This window comes from Abramis brama (assembly GCF_963993115.1).
Source record: "Abramis brama genome assembly, chromosome: 1".
Lineage (NCBI taxonomy): Eukaryota > Metazoa > Chordata > Actinopteri > Cypriniformes > Leuciscidae > Abramis > Abramis brama.
In genome coordinates, this window is record NC_139963.1 from 49,981,741 (window position 1) to 50,009,460 (window position 27,720).

General features: G+C 38.3%; 2 protein-coding genes across 2 annotated transcripts in view; both read left to right on the top strand.

The window, feature by feature from the left end:
- The window catches only part of LOC311081484 (zinc-alpha-2-glycoprotein-like), a gene marked incomplete at both ends in the record, with an annotated part of 524,658 nt that overhangs the window by 96,654 nt on the left and 400,284 nt on the right, over positions 1-27,720 (top strand). The window lies entirely within an intron of this gene.
- Positions 1,750-27,200, top strand: LOC311097513 (uncharacterized protein; the record flags this gene model as incomplete). Its single annotated transcript, XM_084137248.1, has 13 exons — positions 1,750-1,933; positions 2,042-2,168; positions 2,297-2,423; positions 2,752-2,847; positions 2,944-3,018; positions 24,063-24,266; positions 24,358-24,420; positions 24,665-25,366; positions 25,459-25,645; positions 25,805-25,926; positions 26,092-26,320; positions 26,486-26,638; positions 26,927-27,200. The coding sequence occupies 13 exons, from the start codon at positions 1,750-1,752 to the stop codon at positions 27,181-27,183; spliced, it is 2,526 nt and encodes an 841-aa protein (XP_083993374.1). The 3' UTR covers positions 27,184-27,200.

Sequence of the window (27,720 nt, forward strand, 5' to 3'; positions counted from 1 at the left end):
TTGTAAATAAGTTAAAACACTTACTCTGTGCGCGTCATGGAAAATGCCCTATAGAATCACGCCAATTCATTGGCTGATGGCGCCTGCGCAATCTGGCTCTGCCCCGACGCTCTTACGTCGCATCATTACATATTCGCGCGCGCCATCTGCTCCTCAGATTTCTCTGCCGAAAAGAAAACTGTCAGCAGCGCGAGGAGCTTGGCAGCTAACGCAGCGTCTCGTTCCCTATTCAGAGAACATAGGTTACGTAAGTAACCAGAGACGTTCTCTTTCATAGGTTCACTCAACGCTGCGGATAGCGCAGTGGGAACGGACTACCAAACTCGCCAAGCTAGAGCGCTTTCCATGACTGGTACATAAATGAGACAACGACCAAGATGAGTTCAAACAGAAAGAACCTGGGAACCCGGGGTCATGTCAATATCCAAATTATAGAACCTTACAAAAGTGTGCGGAGAGGACCAGCCTGCCGCAACACAAATGTCCTCCAAAAGTGCTCCTCTAAAAAGAGCTTGAGAAAATGCCACACTTCTGGTGGAATGTGCTCTAATGCTAAGAAGGTGAAGGCAAGCCACGCACCTCGTAAGCCAACGAGATAGCTTCTGTGACCCAGTGGGAAATCCTCTGCTTTGATGCAGCAAGCCCACGGCGGCCAGCACCAAAGCAAACCAGAAGCTGGTTAGATTTCCTCCAACCGCCTGAGCGGTCTACATATATCTTAAGAGAACGAACTGGGCAGAGCAAGTTAAGCTTCCTATCTTCCTCAGAAGAAAATGGAGGAGGGTGGAAAGCGTTAAGGTTAACCACCTGTGAGCGGAAAGTTGTGGAAAGAACTTTGGGGACATACCCTGGTCTCGGCCTCAAGGAAACCTTGACCAAGCCAGGAGCAAAGTCCAAGCAAGACTCGCTAACAGAAAGAGCTTGTAAGTCTCCTACCCGCTTTAATGAGGACAAAGCCAACAAAAGAGAAACCTTGAGAGTCAGAATCTACTCCGGAGCTGACTCCAAGGGCTCAAAGGGGGCCTTCGTCAAACCCTCTAGGACAACAGAAAGGTCCCATGAGGGAACTCTAGGGGAGCGAGCCGGTTTCAGGTGCTTAACCCCACACATGAAGGCCTAAACTAACCTTAGTTTCCCCAGGGGAATCTCGTCCGATTCCCTATGTGCTGCAATAGCAGTGACATAAACTCTGAGAGTGGTAGCAGCTGCTCCAGAAGCAAACTTCTCCTGCAGGAACTCCAGTACTGAACCAACAGGGCAGTTAACTGGGCTCCTATCATGTGCTAAGCACCATGTCTCAAAAACCTTCCATTTGGAAGAATATAGCCTCCTTGTAGAAGGGGCTCTAGCACTCGCAATGGTCTCCTGAACGTCAGTTGGGAGATCAGAACTTAATGCTACCGGCCTCTGATCGGCCAAACATACAGCTTCCACATGTCTGGGCGAGGATGCCATATCCCGCCCTGCAGCTGGGACCGCAGGTCTTCCCTGACTGGGATCTTCCTGGGGGAAGATTCCAGCAGAGGAATTAGCTCCGAAAATCATGGCTGAGACGGCCAGAACGGAGCTACCAGGAGGAGGCGGACTCCGCTCTCTCTCACTCTGGCCAAGACCGCCTGGATCAGTTTGATGGGCGGGAAGGCATAGAGTTTCTGCGTTGGCCAAGGGTGAGCGAACGCATCTATCCTTAATGGAGCCGGGGGACTCAGGGAGAACCAAAACAGGCATTGGGACGACTCTTGTTTTTAGATGCAAAGAGGTCCACTTCCGCTTCTCCGAAAACCTCCCAGATCAGGGCCACCGTCTGGCGGTTCAACATCCATTCTCCCGATCAGAGTTTCTGCCTCCACAGAAAATCTGCTGCGAGGTACAGAACCCCTGGGACATGAACTGCTCTTAGAGATAGGAATCTGCTCTGAGACCACAGGAGAAGGTGACGCGCATGCCTGTCTAGGGTGCGCGACCGAGAACCCCCCTGCCGGTTCACATGAGACACCACTGCCATGTTGTCTGTTCTGACAATTACATGGTGTCCCTCCAGAAGAGGGAGAAAATGATGCAGAGCCAGAAAAACGTCTCTTAACTCCAGGCAGTTTATGTGCCAAGAGAGAGTCTCGCCAGTCCAGACCCCACAAGCTGGTCTGCCCTCGAAAACTGCTCCCCAGCCGGTGAGAGAGGCATCCGTCGTAATCATCTGGCGACGAAATACCGCACCCATGCTGACCCCTTTCCGAAGAAAAAGAGGGTCCCGCCGAACTGACAGGGCTCGAAAGCAACTGCGCGATACCTTCAGTAGGCGAAGGGTTGGCCCAGAGGGCCGAACCCCTGAGAGCTTCATCCACCACATGAAGGGTCTCATGTGGAGCAGGCCCAGCGGTAGCACGGAGGAGGCCGTGGCCATTAGGCCCAGCATCCTGCGGCAAGTGCCCACAGACACATGATGGCCTAGCGAAAAACGGGCCAAGCATGTCGTCAGACTGGAAATCCGTGCAGGAGCCAAGCGGGCCTGCATGAGAACGGAATCCATGTTCACCCCCAAGAAAACGGTGCTTTGAGCCGGAGCAAGAACACTCTTCTCCGAGTTCAACCTCAAACCGAGAGACTGGATATGATTTTCTCTGTGGTGGGTCACTAGCTCCCTGGATTGGGCTAAAAGAGCCAATCGTCCAGGTAATTTAGAATACGGATGCCCTGGAGCCGCAATGGGGCCAGAGCTGCATCCATACACTTCGTGAATGTCCTCGGGGCCAGAGCGAGGCCGAAGGGAAGGACCCTGTACTGGAATGCTCTTTCTCCAAAGGCGAACCTGAGGAACTGCCTGTGTCGCCGTACAACCTGGATGTTAAAGTAAGCATCCTAGGTCTACTGTCACAAACCAATCCCCTGGCCGAATCTGAGATATGATAGCTTTCAGCATCAACATCTTGAATTTCCCTTTGTAAGGGCGAAGTTCAGTCGGCGGAGGTCCAGTATGGGACGCAAACCGCCGCCCTTCTTCGGGACCAGGAAATAACAGCTGTAAAAGCCCCGCTCGGTTTCCCCTGAAGGAACCTCCTCTATTGCTCCTTTGAGAAGGAGGGATGAAATTTCTTGCTGAAGTACAGAAGCCTGAGTGGCGCTGTCTACTACAGTAGGAAAGACCCCGTTGAAACGGGGGATTGCGGCAAAACTGAAGAGTGTAGCCGAACCGAACTGTGCGATTTATGCCTGCCTGCCCAGCCGCCATGTAGGATTTGATGAGAGGAAGAGGAAGTAGTCCTACATGCTTTAGAGGGGAGGAAGGGGCGCGACCTCCAGGACGGCGCAGACAACGGAGCAAGATGGTTGGCTAAGTCTCCTCAAGCTGCCGCATTAGTGAGGCGTGCAGAGAAAGGCTGCTTACAGGATCTGGAAATCTCGTGATGCAGATCACTGAAAAATGGCAGCTTTCTCCGTTGAGGCCTATTTTTTTTTTTTTTTTTTTTTTTTTTTTAACATAAGCGTCGCGCTCATGACATTTGAGGAAGGGGGCGTGCTGATAACAGCAGGCAGATTGGCCGCGCTCGACTCCTCTGCTGCGGTCAACCGAGAGGGGGAGGGCTGGGCGAGTCCCGTAGGAGCTGTCATGTCTGTGTGTGGATGTGGGCGCGGGATAGCGGGCACATTTACCACACTGAAAACATTGTCCGCTTGAGTGAAGCGAATGCACGTTGGTTTTCGTTTTTTTTTTTTTTTTAGAAACCTTGAGACATGCAGAACGTAGTGTTTGTGGGCACTGGGTAGTGGGCACATTTACCACGTTTAATGCGCAATCGATCTGAGTCGATTTTAAGTGCGCGAGCCCTGTGCTTGTGTGTAGGAATGGGCACTGGGGTTTTTTTTTTTTTGTTTTTTTTTTACACATAAAACACCATAGGCCGTGGCCGGGACACCAGAAAATACACTCTCTTGGGAATTTATCTGGGTAACCGTGAAAGCGGCATTTGTGTGCAGGCAAGCGGGCAATCGGCTTGTTGGCTGCAGAAAACACTGGACCAGTCACATTTGCTGGCCAATCAATAGCGAGCTTCTCCGTAGCGCGCAAAAGTACGTCAACGAGCCCCGCGTAGGCCGCAGTAGGCCGCGCTTCCTGGCCGCTCGGCGGGATAACCTCGTCGGCGAGAGTAGGCCCGAAATCCTCGGAGTCGGAAGCCTCGGTAAAAAGTACATCCTCCAGCCCGAAAGAGACCGTGTTGCGTGCTCCCGGGCTGGGGCGCAAATAATCGTGCGAAAATTCGACTGGCATGCCTCGCGCGTGCCGAGGGGAGGGAGGGAGAGAAAGAGCGGGGCTCGTCTGCTCGAACTCCACATCCTCAAGCTCTACATCCAAACCCCAAGTCGCGGATCCTCGAGAGGCCTCGGGAGCGCGACAGGGGGAGACGAATGATTCCCTCTCAAAAACCGCGTTTTAGCCGCGATTTGAGGGTTTTGAGCAACAAATTTTCACAGAATTGCATTTAGACGATCCTATGACTGCCTCGCGCGCATGTGAAAGCCCAAACATAAACATCACTTACTGCGTGGGTCGTCGTTAGCGATGTAACGAGCACATGGCGGAGTACAGCGTCGGTATTCCATGGCAACTTCACCGTAAGGAGAAACAGAGTTCCGCTTTAACAGTCGCAGAAGCGCCGAGAATAATCCAGAAGTCGTATTTTTCGAGCTCAGAAAAATCACGAGCGAAGGGCAAACGTGACCGCTTCGTTCTGAAGGCAGAGAAATCTGAGGAGCAGATGGCGCGCGCGAATATGTAATGATGTGACGTAAGAGCGTCGGGGCGGAGCCAGATTGCGCGGGCGCCATCAGCCAATGAATTGGCGTGATTCTATAGGGCTTCAGACAATCGGCACATTCAGAGAATATCCCACTGCGCTATCCGCAGCGTTGAGTGAACCTATGAAAGAGAACAATATGATGTTATAAAATGAATGTATAAATGCGATAAAACACTTAATTGATGCGTTTTCCCTCCTCGTATGCCTTGCATCGCGAGTCAAAGAAAATGGCGTCTTTGAAAAAAGTTTCAGCTAGTTTGGTCATGCCCAGCGTGTGAATGTCCCGGATGTAACTAATTACACTCTCTCGGTGTTATTAATTTAACTCCACATATTTTCACCACCCAGAGGGTGCGGTTTACACTAGCAGTGTTAATCCCTTGAAATTCAACACCAGAAAATTAACTCTTTACTCTAAAAGTCCTTAACACCAGGATTTCAACACTGGAGATTTTACTGTGCAGCAGTTAAACATTCATAAAAGACATGCACGTTTATGATTGTTTAAATTATAAAGTAAAAGAGGTTACATTCAAAATGTTACATATCCAGCTGACAGCGTGTTAGAGATTTCATGTAGATATTGATTATTCCTACACTGTAAAATCCAACATTGGTTCTTACTAAAACTTTTTTTGTTAACTTTACTTAATGTCTTAACTTAATTGTAAAAATCTAGTAATCTGTACTATTCACATACTATGTTTTATTTACTCAGAAAACCCAAGTTAAGATTAATTGATTGGTTTGAGTGTGCTTTTTGAGGCAGGGAAATTCTTAATGGACCTTTCACTCATTTCCTCCACTTCTGCAGTTATTTGTCTTTGTTTGCATTCACTCATTTCCCAAAGTAATCTTGAATGTTGAATTGTCAATACAACTGAAAAATTTGTGAGAACATAACATAAGTTGACTTCATAAATTGATTTTGATTTTCCTAAAATATTTATATTTATGGCGATTAGTGATCCCTTTGGTTGGGCACTTGGAACTATATTTTATTTATTATGATTCTCTTTCTGTTGATGCAGTGATGCAACAATAAATCAGTTGTTTAGTGTCAAAGAAAGAGAAGTACACAGCAAAATCCCCAGTGTTAAATTAACATATATAAACATATGTGAATTATATAAACTCTGAGCAGAGTGTTAAATGAACACTGAAGCAGTGTTAAAGATAATGAGATAATTAAGTGATTAATTGAGTTATGATTGACCATTATTGAAGACACCTGATGTTAACAAGCAGAATCACTGAAGGAGAAAATCACAAATTGTAAGTTACCATTGTGGTGATGGGTGTTTGCTTTAGTTGGGCTCTTGACCCTTATATGTTTACTTTAGATTTTGTTTGTCTGCTGTTATTGATTTATAACAGTCAGATGAACAAAAAACTAATGTGATCTGATGGTGTTGGTTATGTTTGGACATAATCATGTTGTGATCTGAAAAATCAAACTTATTGAGAAATGTGGTTTAACTTGATAATTACAGCAGCTATGTGGTTCTACATATGATTTTCAGTATTTTTAATATAATCCAAAATAATTAATAAACATTGTTCTGATCAAAAGACTTTTAAATACATTTATTTAGAAACACAGACATCAATAATCAGCCTGTGAATCTCAACAATGGTGACAATAATAAAGCATGTTGCAGTGGCTGCCACCAATCACAACTCATTAATGGCTCCCATCATGCATTGCAGTATGAATAAATTATGAACTGAATTATCTTAGTAATTTCCTTTTCCTAATTGAATATTCTGCTCGTCACCATTGTTGAGGTGCATAGACTGGATCTTGATGTCTGTGTGTGCCTAAAAGAAAGATTTTTTTTTTTTTTTTAAACAGTAATCCTTTGTACTATATCTAAAATTCTAGATATGTAGAATCTCGGTTATTCTGTGATCAACAACATAAATCTAAGTCAGAAATAAGGGTCTCAATGAGTTCAGTGAAGCTAATCAAGTTCAAATGATGATTGCCATAACATAATCATCAGATCACTTTTTTTTCTTTGTTCATCTGGCTGTTATAATTCACTAACAGCAGCCAAGCAAAATCTAAAGTTAAACATATAATGGTCAAGAGCCCAACTAAAGCAAACACCCATCACCATAATGGTAACTTACAATTTGTGATTTTCTCCTTCAGTGATTCTGTTTGTTAACATCAGGTGTCTTCAATAATGCTCAATCATCACTCAATTAATCACTTAATTAGCTCATTAAATTTAACACTGCTTCAGTGTTCATTTAACACTCTGCTCAGAGTTTATATAATTCACACTTTTCAGTGTTAATTTAACACTGGGGATTTTGCTGTGTAATACTATACACACACACTCATATATATATATATATATATATATATATATATATATATATTTGTGTGTGAGAGAGAAAATATGAATGGTGTATAATGTAACTTGTGTCAATTAGTGATCTTTTATAATTTTGTTGCTACTATTTATGCCTCACCTTCTGAAACAGTTAATTGGGTTTATATAATCCCTCTATATTTGTGAAAATCTTGTAATTGATCATGCTTGACTCACACAGACTTCATCATTCAGCATGCAAAACACAACCATGGTGACAAATACATTTCATTTAAAGTAAATTATCAAGTACTCTCTACAGTTATTTTTTAGTTACTAGAACTCTTGTGTAAGTGAACTATACTAAGCATTTGTCAGTACCACATACTATTCCTATTTCACTTTACTTGCTTTTTTTAGTGCAATCAGTTTCCTGATATTTTCCTAGTAATGTGAACTCTAATGAGAAGTTAACACAACTAATGATTTTGATTCAAGAGTGCTTGAGTATACTTGATTAACAAGTTTTCTATACAAATGTTATTATGTTGTGCCAACTAAACATTAATACACTACTTTACTTGGACATTTTAAGGCAATCGGTTTCCTCACTTTTTCTAAGTAAAGTCAACGTATTACATTTTACAGTGTACCTGAGAGAGCACGCTCTCTATGTCAAGGAATCTCTCTCCAAAGCGGACATTGATAGTCGGAATAAACTTTGGCCCCTTGTCCTGGCGGCACGGAAGGAGGGAAAGAAGGCCGGGTTTCAGCGGTCCCTTTGCTGTTATCAATAACAAGAGAATCGCTGCCAGTTCAGCACAGCATCCGTAAAATGACTACAAGTTTCTAACCGCGTGTCAGGTTCGATTTTTTTTCTTTTCTGCACGTTTGCCCAGTTATATTGTTGACATTCTTCTAAGGGCTTTTCGACCTTATTCTACTAATTCCCTGATCCTTCTTAAGGGAAACAGCGTTAGTTACAGAACTTTCAAGTTAGGTGTTCAATAGCTACACTTTGTGGTTGTCATTTTCCTTTTCTTTCTTTTTCCCTTTAATTTTTTATCATAGCCTACTTTTATTTGTTAATTGACAAATTCGAGTTCAAACAGCTGAACATTGTTTCTTTAAATGTGCGGGGCTTAAGAGATGACATTAAAAGAAAAGCAATTTTTCTGTTTTGTAGACGTTATAATGCAGATTTTATTTTCTTGCAAGAGACACATTCGGCTGCTTCTGATTAAAAAATTTTGGAAAGCTCAGTGGGGCGATGTGGTTTATTTTAGTCATGGGTCACATAATTCAGCTGGTGTTCTTATTTTAATTCCAACACAATCTCATGAAAGTGCGTATCTATAGCCGAATGATAATTCTCGTATAATTTATACGCCAAAACGAGTTTTAGCGTTCAAATGATACGCACTGCAAACCCCTTGGGTAGGATTAGGGGTGAGGAGGGCGTGCATATTACACGCCATAAAGTGCGTATCATATGCACGCAAAAACTGCGTACCATATTTACGCTAAAACTCGTTTTGGCGTATAAATGATACGAGATATTATCATTCGTGCAATAGATACGCACTTTCATGAGATCGGGCTGTTTAATTCATAAGTTTAAAGGAGATATTGTTAATTCTATGTCGTCCCCTGAAGGCAGATGGGTTATTCTAACTGTTAAATTAGATAATGCCATATTTGTTATCTGTAATATTTATGGGTTTAACTCACACTCTATGAATAATACCTTTTTCACTGACATTTCTCTTATTCTATCTCAGTTGCTGAAAACAACCCCAAATGCTAAGCTAATAGTCACGGGAGATTTGAATGAAGTCCCCGGTGATTTAATGGATAGGTTTCCAAGGAAAGTAAGACCTCACTCTCAAAACTCTAATATTATTGATTCCTTATATGCAAAGATCTTTGGTGGATTCGTGGCGCTACTTTAATAGTAATTCATTTGAATATACATGGAGCAATGCGTCGAAGTCCTTAAAATCGAGAATTGACCTATTTCTTATTTCATTCAGTCTGCTACAAAATGTTCAAGATATCTCCCATCATTATGCTCCCTTTTCAGATCACCTTCTGATTGAGTTGTCTTTACAGATTGTTCATAAACCCAGCTGCCTCCGTGGATATTGGAAACTTAACAGCTCTATCTTAGAAGATAACATTTTTACCAAAAATATTGAATCGTTAGCCACCAATATATTTAATTCAGAGAAATCAGATTATGCATCTAAATGGGAGTTATTTAAATTCAAATCCAGAGAATTAGCTATTAGGAGAAGTAAGGAATTGAAAAAAGACAGAGATTGCATAGAAACAGAACTATTAAACAAAATTGATACTCTTTGGAGAGTTCAGACACTCTCTCAAACACAGGAAAGTGAACTCCAGTCTTTAAAATTAAAACTTGATGACTTGTATATTAGCAAGGCCAGTGGAGCTTTTGTGCGTTCAAGAGCTAGATGGATAGAAAAGGGAGAGAGGAATACAGCCTATTTTTTTGCCCTTGAAAAAAGGAATTTTAAGAGAAATTCGTTGTCTGCATTATATATTAACAACACCTTATGCAAGGATCCCAAACTAATTTCAGATTTTGTCAGCTCCTTTTATGAAAAACTTTATCAGTCTAACTTTAATTATGACCTTTGTAAATCATTTACTAATGACATTCAAGATTTTATTCCATTAATCAGTAATGAATTCAAAAACCGTTGTGACTCTGACCTGAAGAAGGAGGAATTACTGTCAGCTCTCCAATATGAAAAAGGGTACCCACATAGCAACATTGTGTCGGCCCAGATCCGGCCCACATCTGGCACACGTGGAAAGATGATCTGGCCCACATGCAGCATGGATCTACGGCACTTGAGTGGCCCACTCCTGTTTGCCAGATCTGGGCCACAAGCAGGCCATAGCAATGCCACATGTCAGCCAAGAGCAAAGAAATAAACCAGAACTGGACCTTATCTGAGCCACAACATCTGTGTATATTAAATATGAAGTCATCTCAGCCTTAATAAGCCTGTTAACAAGCAGAATCACTGAAGGAAAGAAGAGAACAGAAAAAGAGACGAGCAGAAACACAAGAACTGCAACTGACTTCAGACACAGTCTAAGATGAAATCAACTGAAGAGAAAAGAAGACATTAAATCTGTGAAGATCTCAGCAGAGGAGGATTAAACAACTCCACAAACAGCATTACCAGCTTCACTTATTACTAACCAGACTGACTTTATTTCTGTCAGACATCTACAGAAGTTTTATTGAGAATTAACAGAGTTTAACTCTAATGTGTTTCATTTGAAGTCACCATAACAGTGATGAGTGCTTCCATTAGTTGGGCTCTTAACTCTTCTTATATCTTTTGTCTTCTTTGGCTGCTGTGACAGTGTGTTTGTCAAACACATTTGCAGCAGCAAAGAAAGCTAAAGTGAAATGAGATCAGGTGATGATGGTTACCTGTTGATGGTTTTATAATCATCATGATATAACCTGTTTCACTGATGTCTTTGAAATCTAAAAATTATGTTGTTCAACTAATATATTCACATTACATACATACGTAACATCTGCAGCATGAGGTCCAGCAATATTATTACAATCAGTTAGCAGACTTTAACAAACATGAGCATGAAACATTACTGTTCGATGACAAACACAGACATCAATAATCAACGTATGAATCTCAACAATGGTGACAATCAAAAGTACCTTGCTGCAATGCATGCTGGGTACCATCATAGTACAAAACTCCCAGCATGCATTGCAACATGAATAAATTATGCAGCTGAATTGTCCTATAATTTTGTTTGATTCTAAATATTTGCTTTTATTTTTTTGCTGTTGTTTTTGTTGTGACATTTAGTAGCTTTTCAGTGATGTTCTGAATTATTCTGTTTATTTAAAAAAAAAAATATTGTCACCATTGTTGAGATTCATGTGCTGATTTCTCATATCTCTGCGTGTCACCATTGCTTCATTTTTCGTGCTCATGTTTGTTAAAATCTTCTAACTGATTGTTATAATATTGCTAAATCTCACGCTGCAGTAACACAGGGTTTGTGATGAGAATATATTAATGGATCAACACAATTGTTAGATTCCAAAGACATCAGTGAAACAGGTTATATCATGATGATTATAAAACCATCAACAGGTAACCATCATCACCTGATCTCATTTCACTTTAGCTTTCTTTGCTGCTGCAAATGTGTTTGACAAACACACTGTCACAGCAGCCAAAGAAGACAAAAGATATAAGAAGAGTTAAGAGCCCAACTAATGGAAGCACTCATCACTGTTATGGTGACTTCAAATGAAACACATTAGAGTTAAACTCTGTTAATTCTCAATAAAACTTCTGTAGATGTCTGACAGAAATAAAGTCAGTCTGGTTAGTAATAAGTGAAGCTGGTAATGCTGTTTGTGGAGTTGTTTAATCCTCCTCTGCTGAGATCTTCACAGATTTAATGTCTTCTTTTCTCTTCAGTTGATTTCATCTAAGGCTGTGTCTGAAGTCAGTTGTAGTTCTTGTGTTTCTGCTTGTCTCTTTTTTCTGTTCTCTTCTTTCTTTCAGTGATTCTTTTTGTTAACTTATTAAGGCTGAGATGACTTCATATTTAATATACACAGATGTTGTGGCTCAGATAAGGTCCAGTTCTGGTTTATTTCTTTGCTCTTGGCTGACATGTGGCATTGCTATGGCCTGCTTGTGGCCCAGATCTGGCAAACAGGAGTGGGCCACTCAAGTGCCGTAGATCCATGCTGCATGTGGGCCAGATCATCTTTCCACGTGTGCCAGATGTGGGCCGGATCTGGGCCGACACAATGTTGCTATGTGGGTAAGAGTCCGGGTCCAGATGGGCTTTCAATTGAATTTTACCAACACTTTTGGAAGGTATTGGAAGATCCCCTTTTCTTATTGTCTAATGAATGTATTAAAAAAAAGGATTTGGTCACAACTATGAAACAAGGATTAATCTCCTTGATTCCTAAAGCAGATAAAGATGCCCAAAATATAGATAATTGGAGACCTATCACTCTATTAAATATAGACTATAAATTGTTTGCACTAGTATATGCAAAAAGATTAAAATTCGGTTTAGATGAAATCATTAATGAGACTCAACAGGTTTCATGAAAAATAGGCACATTAGTAATAACATTCGCCTTATAATTGACCTTCTAGACTATTCTGATCAAATTGATTCAGGGGCTCTTATTGTATTGTTAGATTTTTGTAAAGCCTTTGACACCATCGAACACGGCTTCTTACTCCACTCACTAAAAGTGTTTGGCAATAATTTCATTGATGTCATAAAAATGTTTTATAAAGATATTAATAGTTCTATTATTCTTAATATGGGAACCTCTAAAAGATTTGGGATTCATCGTGGCATACGACAAGGCTGTCCAATCTCTCCCTTTCTGTTTTTATTAGTGGTTGAACTTCTTTCTATTCACATTTTGAATAATCATAGCATTCTGGGACTGAAAATATTTGATAGAGAAATCAAAATTTCTCAATTGGCAGATGACACTGCTTTATTTCTGAAAGATAAGAAGCAAGTTAAAACAGCCCTGGAATGTATATCCAAATTTTCTAGATCCTCTGGTTTAATGTTAAACCTTAAGAAGTGTGAAATATTATTTATACACAATTCTAAAGATCTATTAGTTGAAAGCATACCAGTAAAGGACTCTGTTAAATATCTTGGCATTCATATTTCGTTAAAGCTATTCCTTTAAAACAATTGATGAAAAGTCTCCTTACTTTTGGAAGTAGCGAAAAGAAACTTCCTGAGTTAATAGTTGATGGTATCAAACTATTTTCTCATTCCTGTAATAATAAAAATATCAGATTAATTTTTCAATCCAAACATAAAATCTCTCCTAGAGGGAAATTTTTTTTGGAATGCACAAAGATATTCATTGGAAAGTAGCATGGTCAAATCCAAATAAATTTTGTATGCTAAATAAAGTTAAAGAGGTACACTTTAAAATACTTCACAAAATCTACCCATGTAAAGCTTTGTTATCAAAATTCATGGACATTGACAACAAATGTATTTTTTGTACTGTACATGAGGAAGACTTGCACTGTTAGCCCTTACCGGGTTTTTTTACAGTAAAATACTGGCAACACTGTTGCCAGTAATTTACAGTTATTTGTACAGTTCTTTACTGTAATCTACAGTATGTTACTGTAAAAGTGCACTAAAACTCGAGTTAACTAATTTATATATATTTATAAATAACCAACTGTCATTTAAATGTATTAACTAAATTGTATAATGCATCATTAACGTGAGCAAAGTATTACTGTGAACTTATTTCATTTGAAACCACAACAAAACTTTTGTAAATAAAGAGATTCCCACTGGACCAGCAACTACACAGTCACCGCCTGTTAAATAAAGCAACATGCAGCATATCATCAATGTTTGTAGATCTTCTCCTGGACTGAAGCACAGGCTCTACTCTTCAGCACAATGGTGACCCAAAAACCGAAATTTTACAGTAAACTACTGGCAACAGTGTTGCCAGTATAAACCTGTTTCATAACTTACAGTTTATTACTGTTAAAATACATTTTGTGGGTGTGTCTTTTTATCTTACACTGTTAACCCTTTCAACCCCACAGGGAAATCCACACTACAAAGAGTAAAAAGTAACGTTGAGACAGTGTTGCAGTGAGATAATTAAGAGAATATGTAAGTGATTGTTGAGCATTAGTGATGAACACCTGCTGTTAGAACAGAAAATAGAGAAACACAAGAACTACAACTGACTTCCAGCCATTACACATTATTACACTTATTATTAACCAGTATGACTTTATTTCTGTCATACATCTACAGAAGTTGTTATTAAGATGTTTAATTGAAAATGTTTGGTTTGAAGTTACCATTATAGAGATCAGTGCTTGCTTTAGTTGGGATGCTGATGCTAAAACATTAGTTTTTCTTTTGCTGCTTGAGCTGTTTTTGTGCAAGTCACACTTGTGCACACACACAGTTTATGAATGATGGTGGTTATGTTGATTATGGTGATAAAATCATCATATAGCCTGTTCATTCACTAAGGAAATTCATTCTCACTCGTTCAGAGTTTAATCCTCAATCAAAAGTGTTTCATTATCACCACTGTGAAACCACAGCAATACATTACAATGACTCTTTTTTTAACACATCATGCATAAACCAGAAAAAAAACAGAGCTACTGTCTTGAAGAAACACAGAGATATCACAATTTAGTACATGAATCTCAACAGTGGTTGCAATATTTTTTTATTTTATTTTTATTCATGCAGCAGTGCATGCTGGGAGTTTATATTATCCTGGAACCCAGCATGCATTGCGACATGAAACTTTTGATTGTCACCATTGTTGAGATTCATGTGCTGATTGTTGATGTCTGTGTGTGTCCAGGATAAGCAGGAGTTTAAAATGTTTTAGAGCACTATATGATTTTGATATTCTTCAGAAGACCTGATTACAGAAATATTTATTTCATGTTGTAGATTCACAGATAAATATGCTAAATATGAAATACCCATAAATTCAAAGAACATATACAGTAACTATCTGAAAATCAGACATGTCCAGGATGAATGATAAATCATCACAGAAGCCAAAAACAACTAATCATCTTCCTCTTGACTTTTTCTTGCTATAACAGATGTGCTTTATAAACTCACTGTTACAGCAGTCAGAGAGAGATGAAAGGTAAGAAGTCCAGGGACAATATACCAACTAAAGCAAATACTGATCTCAATCATGGTGACAACAAATTTTATTAATAACTAAATCTCTGTTAATTCTCAACAAGAACTTTAGTACATGTATGAAAGAAATAATGTTAAACTGGTTTGTAAACTGGTTTCACACTCAGTGTGGCTGGAAGTCAGTTGTAGTTTTTGTGTTTCTCTTTTTTCTGTTCTTTTTTCTCTGTCCTTCAGTGATTCTGCTTATCAGGTGTTCATCAGTGTCTCAATTCACTCACTTCTTTTCATTCAAGTGGACTATATTAGTGAACTATTAGGGAATAGTGAATGAGGGTATAGGGTGTGATTGGGAACACAGCCTCTGAGTGTCTGAGCACTGTTAATTCACAGTATATTCCTGTAGGCTGTTTTTGTTTCCTACGCTATATTACTGTTTTAATGGAAAATGGTATGATATTGTCAGAATTTGGCCTTTTTTTACAGCAAGGGCTAACAGTGTGGCTCATTTGTTTTACAATTGTGATGTATCTTTAAAATTTGGGTCTGATGTTAGCTCTTTTCTTTTTACCCCAAGAAAGGTGAATTATAAATTATCTCTAAAAGATGTTATATGTTCTTTCAAACACAGAAGCAAAATGTTTGAATATGTGGTGAACTTTTACATCTTGCATGGTAAATATTACATCCATAAACAAAAATTTGCAAAATGCATACCTAAATGTAATTTATTCTTAATCGAGATGGAATCGCTAAAGAAATCGTTAAAATTAATTAAAAATAAAAAGAATTAAATTTTATTAAAATTTATGGAGAAATTCTTGATACTGAATTGTCCCCACTAGGCTATGTTTACTAAATTATATGAATATTGAATGTCTAATTACGAAAAAGGAGGAAAATTATTTATTTTTATTTTATTTTTTATTATTATTATTTATTTATTTTTTGTTATGACTTGTCAATTTGTCCAAAGGTGTGATAGTTGTCTTGTGAAGCATTGTTGATGTATGTTGAATTGCTGTAATCATATGAAGAGTTCAGATGCAAAAGCCTCTAAGTGCCATCTGAAATTTTCCTCTAAAATGATCATTTTTATCAAGCTTGTATATTTAAGTTCAACAATTTCACTTAAATGGCAATGAAAATTACCTATTAATTGTCATTAAAGTGAAATTACTTAACTTAAATATACAAGCTTGATAAAAATGATCATTCTAGAAGAAAATTTCAGATGGCACTTAGAGGCTTTTGCATCTGAACTCTTCATATGTTTTTGAGTCATTTATCTCAATAAAAAAAAAATCTGTTTGAGATTGAATTAACGCTACACTGTTAGACCTTACCGGGTTTTTTTACAGTAAAATACTGGCAACACTGTTGCCAGTTATTTACTGTTAAAGCTCTACTATGTAACTTTGGTATTTGACCACAAGAGGGCACAGTTTCCAACAATAACAAAGGCGAAGCTTGATGACGCTATGAAGGACGATGGGAGATGTTGTTTTTAATGCGTTTTCACCATCTAGCGATTTATCTAAATGGAATTAATGAATCATGATCACGGATGAGGTAATTTATTCGTTTTTGTATTACCTGTATGTCTGATCGTATTATTTTATGTCATCATAATTAATGAACTGCAAGGAACATGAAATGTTACGCTATATTATCCCGTTACAACATACAGCTATTTGTCAAATGATTTGTTTGGTTAATGTTGTGCAGTTTTACGTTTTTAGGGGTTAATGCCGTGTTGTTTAACGTGTTCAAACCAATATCTAAAAGTAAATTTGAACGAACATTTGCAAGTAATGACTAAATATATTTTTAACAACATATCCGATTGTATTTAATTGTACTGCCATAATCTCGGTCACCACACGTGATAAAAAGCCTTACCGAAGTACAAAGAGCAATATAACTTTGTTTATAAGTGCTATTATTGACAGTTGCATGTCTTACCTGTCTATCAATACACTCGCGAGAGCAGAGTCTCTGTCAAGTCCAAGATAGTCGCGCAGCTCTCTCCATCTCGAAAACGCCTGACGATATTTATCCGGGTTTTATTCCTCCGTCTGTCACACAGTCCGCGACTCCGCGTGTATCCGAATATGGACGCTTTCGTTTTGTTGGCACTTCAATACTCGCCAATGAGTAATCGTGATGCATAACAGCTAACCATACAGACTATGGCTATAACGCTTTAACCACCACTTCCGCATTTGACCATGCGATATTCCGGTGTGGTGGGTCATATTTTTTATTTTATTCTTTTTTTATTCGTTGTCAGACGTCTTTATTGTTTATTGTGATAAGAAAAAAACTCAATAAAGTTGTTGTAAAAAAAAAAAAAAAAAAAAATCCGGTGGGGGAATATCCTATCACGTTCCAGACCGGAAAAAAGGATAGAGCGGACATTGCGTCACTGAGGCGCAACATTTCTTTTCCGGGACGGACAGTTATTTAAAATCGGAATTTCTCTAAAATAAAAAATCTTTGGAGACTTTTAAGATATTGTAAGTACACAACTGGAGGAAATATATCACACTGTGCAAGTTATTTTCGGAAATTTTATTACAAAATTCCTGCATATTGGAGCTTTAATGGTACAGTTCTTTACTGTAATCTACAGTATGTTACTGTAAAAATGCACTAAAACTCGAGTTAACTAATTTCACTTGCAGAAACCGACTGGCTTAAATTGACCAACTGTCATTTAAATGTATTAACTAAAATGTTAACGCATTAATAAAGCGAGCAAAGTATTACTGTGAACTTATTTAATTTGAAACCACAAAAAAAAAAAAATTGGTAAATAAAAAGATTTCCACCGGACCAGTCACCGCCTGTTAAATAAAGCAACATACAGCAAATCATCAATGTTTGTAGATCTTCTCCTGGACTGAAGCACAGGCTCTACTCTTCTGCACAATGGTGACCCAAAAAACAAGATTTTACAGTAAAATACTGGCAACAGTGTTGCCAGTATAAACCTGTTTTATAACTTACAGTTTATTACTGTTAAAATACATTTTGTGGGTGTGTCTTTTTATCCTACACTGTTAACCCTTTCAACCCCACAGGGAAATCCACACTACAAAGAGTAAAAAGTAACATTGACAGTGTTGCAGTGAGATAATTAAGTGAATGTGTAAGTGATTGTTGAGCATTAGTGATGAACACCTGCTGTTAGAACAGAAAATAGAGAAACACAAGAACTACAACTGACTTCCAGCCATTACACATTTTTACACTTATTATTAACAGTATGACTTTTTTTTTCTGTCATACATCTACAGAAGTTGTTATTGAGATGTTTAATTGAAAATGTTTAGTTTGAAGTTACCGTTATAGAGATCAGTGTTTGCTTTAGTTGGGATGCTGACCCTTGACTTTTTAACATTAGTATTTCACTGGCTGAATGATCTGTGTCTTTGCACTTGTGCACACACACACACAGTTTGTGAATGATTGCAGTTATACTGATTATGATGAAATAATCACTGTATAGCCTGTTCATACACTAAATATCTTTTAGTTTTTAATTCTGTATCAAAAGTGTTATATTACCACTAGGGCTGGGCGATTTAAATCGCAATATTGTTATGCGCATCTCGTCAGTAAAGCCGGTTCCTTGATTAGTAGTAAATCGCCATCACCTGCTTTCAGATGGAGCGGCATTTACTACAAAGAGCCGTAATTAACTGACAAGCTGAGCCAAATCACATCAATATCGCGGACGTATCGCCAGCGATATTTAATGCGATATGGCTCAGCTTGTCAGTTAACTACGGCTCTTTGTACACAGCAAACACTCCTGTGTTAAATGAACGGGAGTGTATGAGTCCACACTCAAGAGTGTTTAAGTTAATGAGATAACTAAGCGATTAATTTAGTGATGATTGAGCATTATTGAAGACACCTGATGTTAACAAGCAGAATCACTGAAGGAGAAAATCTCAAATTGTAAGTTACCGTTATGACGATAAATGTTTGCTTTAGTTGGACTCTTGACCCATATATTATTAACTTTAGATTTTGTTTGGCTGTTGTATCTGGCTTATAATCGCCAGTTGAACAAAGAAAAAAGTGATCTGATGGTGTTGGTTATATTATGACAATCATCATTTGAACTTGATCACTGAACTCATTAAGATCCTTCTTTCTGACTTCGGTTTATGTTGTTGGTTACAGCATAACTGTGAATCTGCATAAATGCCCAGAATTTTTTATATAATATAAAGGATTTCTTACAAGTTGTTTAAAAAAGAAAATCATTCTTTTAGGCACACACAGATGTCAAGATTCAGCCTATGCATCTCAACAATGGTGACGAGCATAATATTCAATTAGGAAAAGTAAATTACATAGACAATTCAGATCATAATTTATTCATACCGCAATGCATGATGGGAGCCATTAATGAGTTGTGATTGGTGGCAGCCACTGCAATATGTTTTATTATTGTCACCATTGTTGAGATTAACAGGCTGATTATTGATGTCTGTGTTTTAAATGAATTTGTCCGAATATCTTTTGATCAGAACAATGTTTATTAAATATTTTGAATTAAAGTACTGATATTCGTTGGCTGAAGAATCACAAAACTGCTGCTAACAAGTTAAATCAAACTATCTCAATAAGTTTCATTTTGCAGATCACAGTATGATTATGTCAAAACATAACCAACACTATAAGATAACATTTTACTTTGTTCATTTAACTGTTATAAATCAATAACAGCAGACAAACAACTGTAAATATTAAAGTAAACATATAATGGTCTAGAGCCCAACTAAAGCAAACACCCATCACCTTAATGGTAACTTACAATTTGTGATTTTCTCCTTCAGTGATTCTGCTTGTTAACATCAGGTGTCTTCAATAATGCTCAAGCATCACTAAATTAATCACTTAATTATATCATCAGCCCTAAATGCCGCTCCATCTGAAAGCAGGTGATGGTGATTTACTAATAATCAAGGAACCGGCTTTACTGACGAGATGCGCATAACAATATCGCGATTTAAATCGCCCAGCCCTAATTACCACTACTGTGAAACCATAGTAATAAGTTACAATGATAATTTTTAACACATAATGCACAGCCCAAAAAAGAGAAGGGTAGAGCAGGGGTGGGGAACGTTGATCCTGGAGGGCCATTGTCCTGCAGAGTTTAGCTCCAACCCTAATCAAACACACCTGAAGCTAATCAATGTCTTCAGGATTACTGAAATTGCAGGCAGCCCAATGTTTCTTTCAGGGTTGGAACTAAACTCTGCAGGACAGCGGCCCTCCAGGATCAACGTTCCCCACCCCTGAGCTAGAGCTACAATTTCTTGTAGAAACACAGAGATATCACAATTCAGCACATGAATCTCAACAATGGTGGCAATATTTTTTATTATTCATGCAGCAGTGCATGCTGGGAGTTTTATACAATCCTGGAACCCAGCATGCATTGCGACATGAAAGTTTTATTATAATATTTTATGTTATTTCAATATTCTTCAGAATAACTAATTGCAGAAACATTGCTGTATTTCACATTATAGATGAACAAATATATGATTAATATGAAAAACCCATAAATCCAAAGCTTTTACACTGGTTACGATCAGAGAATCAGACATGTCCAGGATGATTATGTAATCATCACAACAGTTATACACACATGATCATCTTTCTCTTGACTTTTCCTTGCCATAACACATGTGTTTTATAAACTCATAGTTAAAGCGGTCAGAGAAAAACAGATATAATAACGTCAATGGTTCAAGAGCCCAACTAAAACAAATACTGATCTCCATCATGGTGATAATAACTTTATTATTTTCAATAAAACATCAACAATTAAATATCTGTTAATTCTCAAGAATAACTTTTGTACGAAAGAAATAATGTTAAACTGGTTTGTAAACTGTTTTCACACTCAGTGTTGCTGGAAGTCAGTTGTAGTTCTTGTGTTTCTCTTTTTTCTGTTCTTGTTTCTCTGTCGTTCAGTGATTCTGCTTATCAGGTGTTCATCAGTGTCTCAATTCACTCACTTCTTTTCATTCACTCTGTCAAGTGGACTATATTAGTGAACTAATGTAGGGAATAGTGAATGAGGGTATAGGGTGTGATTGGGAAAACAGCCTCTGAGTGTCGATTTTGAGAACTGTTCATTTACAGTATATTCCTGTAGGCTAGTTTTGTTTTCTACGGTATATTACTGTTTTAATGGAAAATGGTATGATACTGTCTGAATTAGGCCTTTTTTTACAGTGATGTTTTGCTATAAATTACAGACATGACATCTGAGGACTATTTCTCATTTTTCTCAGTTATTTTGCTTTATTTCCAGATTCAGTCATAGGCTTGTTCTTAGTAGAGCACGTTTGCACATGCGCACTCTTCAAAAACAGTGCTTTAAATCTCTTGACAAACTAAAAGACTAGGGATGGGCGATATATCGCACGATATTGTTATGCGCATCTAGTCAGTAAAGCCGGTTCCCTTGATTAGTAGTAAATCGCCATCACCTGCTTTCAGATGGAGCGGTGTTAAATTAACACTCCTGGGGCTGGGAGTGTATATGAGTCCACACTCAAGAGTGTTAAAGTTAATGAGATAATTAAGTGATTAATTAAGTGACTTTTGAGCATTATTGAAAATACCTGATGTTAACAAGCAGAATCACTGAAGGAGAAAATCACAAATTGTAAGTTACCATTGTGGTGATGGGTGTTTGCTTTAGTTGGGCTCTTGACCATTATATGTTTACTTTAATTTTTACTGTTGTTTGTCTGCTGTTATTGATTTCTAACAGTTAAATGAACAAAGTAAAATGTGATCTGATAGTGTTGGTTATGTTTTGATATAATCATGCTGTGATCTGAAAAAGGAAACTTATTGAGATAGTTTGGTTTAATTTGTTAGCAGCAGTTTTGTGATTCTTCAGCCTATGATTATCAGTACTTTACTTATAATTCAAAATATTTAATAAACATTGTTCTGATCAATAGATGTTCAGATTGATTCATTTAAAACACAGACATCAATAATCAGCCTGTGAATCTCAACAATGGTGACAATAAAGCATGTTGCAGTGGCTGCCACCAATCACAACTCATTAATGGCTCCCATCATGCATTGCGGTATTAATAAATTACGATCTGAATTGTCTATGTAATTTACTTTTCCTAATTGAATATTCTGCTCCTCACCATTGTTGAGATGCATAGACTGAATCTTGACGTCTGTGTGTGCCTAATAGAATGATTTTTTTTTAAAACTTTTAAGAAATCCTTTATATTATATAAAAAATTCTGGGCATTTATGCAGATTCACAGTTATGCTGTAACCAACAACATAAATCAAAGTCAGAAAGAAGGATCTTAATGAGTTCAGTGATCAAGTTAAAATGATGAATGTTATAATATAACCAACATCATCAGACAAATTTTTTCTTTGTTCATCTGGCAGTTACAATTCAGATACAACAACCAAACAAAATCTAAAGTAAACATATAATGGTCAAGAGCCCAACTAAAGCAAACACCCATCACCACAATGGTAACTTACAATTTGTGATTTTCTCCTTCAGTGATTCTGCTTGTTAACATCAGGTATCTTCAATAATGTTCAATCATCACTAAATTAATCACTTAATTATATCATTAAAGGAACACTCCACCGTTTTTTGAAATAGGGCTTATTCACATTCTTTCCTACATTTAGATAGGTGTGCAAATGCATTTTTGTCTCAGTGCATGCATTGTTTTAGTTTGACAGGGTCGGCGTTAGCTTAGCTTAGCACAATGAATGGAATCCTTTGTTGCCAGTTAGCATGGCCTGAGTAAAAGTGATCAAAAAAAAAAAAAAACCCCACGTAATTACTTCTTGTGGCCTGCGTATTCACAACGAGTACAAGAAGCGATCCAGATTAACACTAGGCGATTTCCTAGGCAGATATTGACTTGGGACTATATTAGGGGGAAGCACAGGCGAAGCACTGCTGCTTAGGCGAAGCACTGCTAGTTCGGCGCTGAGATCTCACGCAACACATGAAATCCCACGACTTCCGTCAACATACCGGCGTGCAACGCGTCAAAAAAACAGATGAAGAAGAACATACCAGCGTGACCTGCACCGAGTGTCTTCGCTTTTGGATTCTTTATTTTGTGAAGTTACAGCAAACATGGTAATTACCTGCGTAGCAAAAGGTTGTGAGAATAAGCAAAGGACATACACGAATGTAATGTTTCACAGAATTCCTTCAAATCTGGAACTGAGAAATAAATGGCTAGCAGCTCTGGAGATCTGTACTTCAACGCCTCTCAACAAAATAAATCAGTATCGTGTTTGCGAAGAACATTTTGCACCAGAGGACTACTTAGAAAAAATGGAATATGGGTCCAGAAAGACGGTAGCAGTACTACGTCTGAAAGATACGGCCGTCCCATCTATTTTCAAAGCACAGGCAGAACAAAGTGCACATGTAAGTTGTCTTTTATTTGTCTTCCTTATGTTAATCTGTCTTTATTCGGTTGTAAAATAGATGCTGCACTAGACTACGGATAGACTAGAATACTATCTAGACTAGACTACGAATCTCATGTTGAATTCAACCTGTTTAGCATGAACAAACAAACTAAAATAAAAATCGCTGTTATCGTGACCTGTAAAATGAAATGACTGAGGGCTAAGTTTTCTATATTTTTCTCTCAACGAGTTAGACTCAGGAGTTTTAGTATAACTACTAGAGAGGAGAAGGCTACTAGCATTTTGACCAAAGGATGTAGCAGAACAGTATTCATTGTTTATGTAACACACACACATACACACATACATATATATATATATATATATATATATATATATATATATATATATATATATATATAATATTATTTTATTTTTTTTTATTTTTTTTTTTTTTTTTTATAGATCCTATACTGTCAGTTGACAGAGTAGTACATTAGCACTGGTAGTAACTCTAGATAATGTAGGCTGGAGGCCTTATCTTCCTTCACCAAACACTGATAGTGTCCAGTCTCTAATTTCATAATGCATAATCAGTTCTATGATACTACCTTCACCTTGCTCTAATGAATGGCAAGGAATATCCAATATGACATTGCATTCATGTGATGTTGAATCATGTTCCTGTAGGTTTTGCCTTTGTAGAGTAACACTTTTCATTTATTGTGACAATCAGGTTAAACTGAGTGATGAACTGCAAGAGCTATCAGAACCTGAGGAATCCTTTGACCAATTTGTGGATTTACCACAATCAACCCCCCAGAAATCCCAAACTGCCATGTTCAAAGTTCCATTGCCTTTGCAACTGACGACTTCTGCACAGATAGCAACATGTACTAAGCCATGGATTGCCCTTGCACCCACATGGACACAACAATCGGTAGGCTGATGAACCCTTTTTCATGTTTCAGTTACATGTACTGTATGAATGCAAAAACTACTAAATAACATGAAATATATTTATTTTGCAGGACAGTGCGTCTTTGTCCTCCATGACGGCTGTGTGCGGTCCAAGAATGAGTCTAACCTTTGATGTGAGTGGCCAAGTTGCGTGATATCTTTGATTCATGATTGAAATTATGAAAAGGTTACAGTGATTTTTTTTTATTCATTATGCTGGTATTTACGTGAAACGCGTTCAAATGCAGGCATAGAGCAGTCAAATGAATGCCAGTTCACTCTAAGTAATTTTATGTGAGGTGACAAACACATTGTACTCAAACACTAGAATGCAAATGTGAGTAATAACATAATTCAATGTGGATTTTTCAACAACAGGAACCACACCATATTGTATCTGGTGAAATGGACATCAGCTCAACATCTGCCTTTGATGTCAGCATGACCTCAGAGCCGGCTACTGACCCAGCGGACATCAGTTTTGTTCCTCTATCAAGCCCCTCCACCTCCACCACAGGAAGCTCAGCAAGCCTGTCAGGACCACACCGAGGATGGAAGGAAAGGAAGTGGATGGTAAACGAGACCAAACTAATGGAACTCTTTCAAAAATGTACAATTTGCGGAGTAGCAATGTGCGACCTCAACCAGAACATAAAAACATTTGCCAGCAGAATACAAATCACATGGAAATGCAACAATGGACACACTGGGGAATGGGAGTCATGTCCCAATACTCGGGGAATGGCTGAAAATAACCTCCTTTCAGCAGCAGCCACACTTTTCACAGGTGCAACATACACAGACATTGCAGACTGGGCTGGGCTATTGAATCTTCAGCTACCACAAAAATCCGCATTTTACACCATACAGTCAAGCTACCTCATTCCTGTCATCAGCGAAGCCTACAAGAAGCAGGAAAGCATCATCAAAGCCAGACTCATCGGCCATACTCTGGATGGTGAGGGTGTGCATGTCTGTGGGGATGGGAGGAGCGACAGCCCAGGCCATTCATGCAAATACACCACATATTCATTCATGGAGGACTCTACCAACCAAATTGTTGTTTTTGATTTGATTCAGGTAAGCAAAAAAACAAAAACAGTCAATAATGGACATAAACATTTATTAAATATGGTCTAAAATGTCATCATGTGTAACCTTGTCCCCCTTAGGTGACCCAAGCCAAAAATTCTGTCGCCATGGAACCAATCGGTTTCAAAAAAGGTCTGGATAAGCTTTTAGATGAAGGGATTAATGTGAAAGTGGTGACCACAGACCGACATCCCTCCATCAGGAAGATGATGCGAGAAGACTATCCGGACATCGCACATCAGTTTGACCCATGGCATGTAGCAAAGGGTAAGCCTATTAGTCTGATTATATGCCCAACCCCTAATACTTATTCTCCTTTGTTCTCTGTGATACTCTGTGTTTGACAGGTACCATTGGAGAATAAAATATTGTATGTGTGTTGTCTGAGGTCCACTTTCATTCTAACATTTTTCTGTTATAATTCAGGAATAAAAAAGAAATTGGTTATGGCCTCTAACCGTAAACATTGCAAGGACCTTGCTCCGTGGGTAAGAAGCGTGAGCAACCATATGTGGTGGAGCTGTAGCTCCTCTAAAGGAGATGAAAAGGTACAAGCTTATTGAATAGATGTAAAATGCACAGTACAACGGCTATTATCACAGACAGTTGACACAAACAACATTATAGCATGCATTTTTTCAGATTAATTTTGAAAGGAATGTAATGGAATATGTAAAAAAAAAAATCTGTTTGTGCTCTAATGTAATTATCAGGAGTTGCTTAGACGATGGACGTCCATCCTCCATCACATATGTGGTGTCCATCGATGGGAGGAAAACGGAATTGAATACAAGTGCTACCACGCTGACCTCTCATCAGATGAACAACGGAAGAAGAAATGGTTGCCTCAGGACTCACCTGCCTACAAAGCTCTCTATGAAGTTGTGTTGAACACGCGTCTACTGAAAGATCTGAAGCAAATGGCGCTGTTCAAGCACACAGGTATGTCTAAGCAATTGAGGGGCCATACCCGGAAATTTTACCAGTGCTTACATTTTACACTAGTCAACTTGAATATTTCTACTATTGTACAGATCAAGCACCCAACTTTCAGTAACTTGTATACATTTTCTAATGTCCACTGTCAATTTTGATTTGTTTTAACAGGACAACTCGAGGTTTTCCACAACGCCCTGTTGAAGTACTGCCCGAAGCGCCTGCATTTTGAGTACCATTCCATGCAGGCACGCACAATGTTGGCCATTATGGACCACAATGAAAATCATGACTCACCACGTAAACCGGAAGCAACAACAAGTGGTAAGTACCTAAAATATACCAATTATAAGTTCTCCGATGACCAATTGAAGATTGTTACTTTTCATATCTAAAATGGATTAGGTAAATTATGTTTGCACTCTGATAAACTAGAACCTGAACCACGTTTTACATTTCAGCAATAGAAATGTCTATTGATTTTAAAGTAATATCTGGCCTTGACTTATATCAGACCAAATTAATGTTTTATAATGTAACAATACTTGTTCTGATAATGGATATCCGACTGACCAAATTATTATAACTCATCCATGACCGTTTTAATTTTAGGCCTCCCAAGACACAACATTGTGTACCAAAAACAGTCAAAACAGTGGATTGCAAGACCTATTTACACAAAGACAACCCAAAATTTCAGAGATGACCTTATGGAGGATGTTCTTAAAAGAAGACTAGACCCATCGATCAAATATAAAGACTCATCATCTCGCATTCAAGTCCCGTGCCTGGCAGCAAATATTGGCCTCCATCCAAAACCCAGCAAGGAGGATGTCATAGAAGGCCACACATCAAGATTCAACTGTTAGTTTTAGACCTCTAGTGCCTTATCCAAAACATATTTGTGTATTTTTATTGTCATGTGGTTATTCATAATAATAAATAACAGTGTTTCTCAGTTTTCTCTCTGTTTTCTATTGTTACGGCTATTCAGCATGCACATTGACATAGATGTGATACTTCTATAGTAAAAGCTGTTTTATCACATGTTGGTAATACACTACCAGGGTTTATTAAATCAAGTACACAGAGATGACAGGATTTGCAAAGACTTTATTCATGAAATCAAATCTTTATTTCAATAATTCAGTTACAACATGTTTATTGCCTCCTGTGCCTCTTGAAAGCCAATATATATACCAGACTCTGATGGATATTTTTTACGAATAGCAACGACCACACATGATGGCAATGGTGTTCGATTTCCTCTGCCCAATGTCTCACCCTTCAAGGCCCACTCCAGCACAACACGATAAGCCACCAACCTATATTGCCTGTGAAAACATCAACTCTATGTGAATACAGGTATAATATGGGTCGATCTATACATGCGTCATGATTATAAA